Consider the following 4,251-nt stretch of genomic DNA (forward strand, 5'->3'; position numbering starts at 1 on the left):
CCATTGGAACTTTATATGCAATAGCTTCTTGAGTTCCCATCAATCCTCCATGAGTGATGAATAATTTCACATTTTTGTGTTCTGCGGGAAAATAAAGTTGACAACTCGTTTAGCTAACTGCTACCGAAACATTCAACACGTGTGATTTAATGACTCACTCAATATAGCCACTTGTGGCAGCCACAACGATGTTTTTACGTTATTTGGTAGACCAGGAGGAAGTGCCTTAGGATCAACGATTTTGATGAGCACTCTCACTGGTGCGATTCTCTCAAACATTTCATAGAATATCTTGATAATCGCCTCCGGGAAAGTTTCGATTTTCACCATCGAGCCGAATGTAAAATACACACAGCCGTGAGTACTCTCATCCAACCATTTTTGCAAGTCCTGAAATTATTCAGAATTTAGCCCCAAACAATGAATTAACGTCCGTTATTAACCACTTACCGGCGTCAACTGTTGATCATCATCCACCACGTGCAGTCCCCCCACTCCAATGATATCAGGCGTCAGAGGTTTAATATCATTGAGACTAAAATGCTCATTAACAAGTATGAGTGAAACATCCTTGTAGAGATCGTTCATCGACGACAATTTCCTCCCGAAATATTTCTCCACCTGCTTCACCTCAGCCTCCATGTAATAATTAATCTGAGGCGTGATGATATTCGTTATAAGAGTATTCTGCAATCGCTCCCAGAATGTCATGCGTTGACTGGCACTTGAAAAGAGACTCGGTATGTACGAAGGATTGAGCTGATTCCCAAAGGGCCCCAGAAGCCAGTCAGGTAGCTTTGAAGTAGTAATTCCCACAATAGGAGCATCGAGGTGTTGTCCAAAAGCCAGATAGCAGTGAGCCAAAAACAGCTTGAGGAAAACAGAAAAATTAATGAATCCCTTCGTCTCCACGGTGTTAATAATTATCAATAAAGTTGATCAAATTATCATAAATGCCCCCTTTCGTAATTATTTTAGCTTCATCAGGCTCTAGAAAGACAAAATAATACAAACAAAGAGTTATAAATCCACACGTAAGTAAAATCAGAGATTAACGTCAGAAAAATTCCAATGAATAGCTCTTACTCATCGACTGCGCAATCAATTAATTTCCTGGTTCATAATTTGATAGTTTTAACATTGCCTTGGACTTCCATCGGGTTTATCTAATCTCTAAATTATGACAAGCTGAAGAATCAGTACGCAATAATAGCTCAACAAACACTATATATTATGTACCCCTTGATCATTGCCTGAAATTCGAAACAATGATCCTTTTACCTCGACAATAATCACGTCATAAGTTCCCTTCTTAGTTCTCAGTAGCTCTTGCATAATGGGCAGACCTAACGAATCACAGGGCTCAATCCCAGCTGTCCTCACGAAGTCACGTTTAGATAAACCGCTTTCTTGTTGTACAGTAGCATAAGTAACATTATTAACAAACACAATGACGTTATTCGTTTCGAGAACAATATCTCGATAATTAGGAATTGGTTTCTTTACCGGAAACATTCCAACGACATCAACCTGATGGCCTCGTAGGGCTAACTCTTTCATGAGTTTTCCAGTCATGACAAAGTGACTCTTTGCACCTGACGGGAAAATGCCAAGAATTTTCAGACCCCGCGGCACCGAGTTCCGAATTTTCGTGGAATCACATATTTCATTTTGACAACATAACACGAGAATAAGCAATGCAAGAATTCTGCCTGACGACATTTACAATTTTTCAATGTAGCGAATAGATCAGTGGAATGTTATTCTATTCGATGAAGGGATCAACTTATCAGTGTAGTACTGACTACCAACGATTTTATAGTTTCCATTATCACTCGCAGAGCGATAAACAATGATAAACTTTCTCATCTAATGTCGACTGTGATCTAACTCCACTGTCAGCTGAATATAAGATGATTGATATTTTACCTCAACTGTGATAATGTAGTACGTTCCCTTGTTAGTTCTCAATAATTCTTGCGTATTGGGAAGATTCAATAAATCGTAAGACCACTATAGCAAGGTCAAGATATCAGCATAATTAATATTGTTAACATGAGAAGTAATATTATCTGATTTGAGAACAATAGCTCGATAATTAGAAATTGGTTTCTTCGCCAGAAACATTGCACCTGACGGGAAAATTCCGAATTTTCGCGGAATCCCTCATTTCATTTTGAGAACATAACACGAGAATAAGTAATGCAAAAATTGTGTCTGACGACATTTTTAATTTTTCAATGGAGCGAATAGATTTGCGGAATGTTATTCCATTCGATGAAGAGGTGAACAAGTATAGTAATGATAACCAACGATTTTATAGTTTCCCTCATCACTCGGAGAGCGATAAACAATGATAAACATTCTAATTTAATGTCGCCTATAATCTAACTCCACTATCAGCTGAATATATCATAAGATGATTGATATTTTACCTCAACTGTGATAATGGCGTGCGTTCCCTTGTTTGTTTTCAATAATTCTTGCGTATTGGGAAGACCCAATAAATCGCAAGGTCAATATATCAATACTTAATATTGTTAACATGAGAAGCAACATTATCTCATTTGAGAAAAATACCTCGATAATTAGAAATTGGTATCGTCGCCGGAAACATTGCACCTGATGGGAAAATTCTGAATTTTCGCGGAATCAGACATTTCATTTTGACAATATAACACGAGACAAAGTAATTCGAAAATTATATCTGGCGACATTTCCAATTTTTCGATGTAGCAAATAGATTTCTGGAATGTCATTCCATTCGATGAAGGGGTGAACTTATCAGTGTAGTAATGACTCCCAACGATTTTATAGTTTCCATCATCACTCGGAGAGTGATAAACAATGATAAACTTTCTCAGCTGATGTCGACTATAATCTAACTCCACTATCAGCTGAATATAAGATGATTGATATTTACCTCAACTATGATAACGTCGTACGTTCCCTTATCAGTCTTCAGTAATTCTTGCATCTTGGGATGACTCAGTAAATCACAAAGCTGTATTCCCGCTTGGTTCACAAAGTGGTTCATAGAAAATCCACTGAACCGCTTGATGTCGTCGTAGGTGATATTGCTCACAGGCATCGGTGTATCATCAGATGCAACCACAATATCATTGTAATTAGGCATTGGTTTTTTGAGAGGAAACACCGAAACTACGTCAACCTGATGGCCCCGGAGAGCCAGCTCTTTCATGAGGCTTCCAGTCATCACGAAGTGGCTCTTTCCGGGTAGTGGCAATACTCCGAGGATTTTCAGGGGATCGCATATTCCGTTTTGGAAATATAATATGAGGAAGAGAAATAATGAAAAAGGCCGAAATGATGACTTCATCAGTAGTTTTATTTATCTCCGAATACTTATGAAGAGACTTGATAGATTTTCTTCCGGTGAACTTTCACTGGTTTCGTCCTTGCACAGCGGTGGATATTTCGGCACTAATCGGTTATTTATATCGTCCGCTGGTGTGGAGCCCACGCGTAGTTGGAAAATTCTAGACTACAACTGACGGTGATGGCTGGGATGATTGTTTGCAATTGGCATCGTCTCTGTTGATTCGGCTCGACAGCTATCAATGGTGGTGGTAGATGTCACTAACACGTACTACCGTAGTTGTGATTGTAACAATAACTACTATGTGTACTCGTTAGAGATAAGTTTTGATGAGGAATTGCACAGGGGAATCCTAAGTGGTGACAGAGATAAGGAGAGTGAACAATGATGTTTTCAATGATGACGTATTCAAATTATTGGTTTTTCTTAGAAGAGGCATTGGCTGAATGTTTTTCCTCATCGCTTCCTGGACATGTACGCCTCCAGAATAAGAAAAGCATTTTCCTGATGATGTACAGAGTCGCGAGAAGATGCGTTAGGATGAACGCATAAACGTCCAGCAGGTGATACTGCCACCAAGTGAGTTCGGTGGCCGGCGACTTCAATACTGTTCCGTGTTTTGCTGTATATTCGACCCAATATACAGCGGTGTCGATGGCACTCATTGGTCGGTCGAAAAATAGTTTAGACATTTTTTCAATATTATTCCTGAAATGAAGAAAAATTATTAGAGAATGGGGGGTGGGATGAAGAGGGCAGGGGTCAAGGTTCAATTGGATACCTATAAATTGGATCATTGAGAACAGTCTTGACAGCATTCGTTAATGAGTCGGCATTTATATCGTGAAGATCCAGGGCAATCGCAATTTTCTTGTTCGCATAGCTTTGGATATTTGTGTGTTGATCCCCGA

General features: G+C 39.1%; 1 protein-coding gene across 1 annotated transcript; it reads right to left on the reverse strand.

Annotated features, from left to right (window-relative positions):
• Positions 1 to 6: 6 nt before the first annotated feature.
• On the reverse strand, positions 7 to 4,175 carry LOC107047196 (UDP-glucuronosyltransferase; the record flags this gene model as incomplete). The annotated part of the gene is given in 5 exon segments (XM_015269945.1): positions 7 to 81; positions 159 to 390; positions 451 to 870; positions 2,924 to 4,048; positions 4,122 to 4,175. Coding segments are annotated over 4 exon segments (1,144 nt in total), but the record flags the coding sequence as incomplete, so codon positions are not given.
• Between the last annotated feature and the right edge of the window lie 76 nt (positions 4,176 to 4,251).

Source organism: Diachasma alloeum, unplaced genomic scaffold, assembly GCF_001412515.2.
Source record: "Diachasma alloeum isolate Michigan unplaced genomic scaffold, Dall2.0 Dall_scaffold_28944, whole genome shotgun sequence".
NCBI lineage: Eukaryota > Metazoa > Arthropoda > Insecta > Hymenoptera > Braconidae > Diachasma > Diachasma alloeum.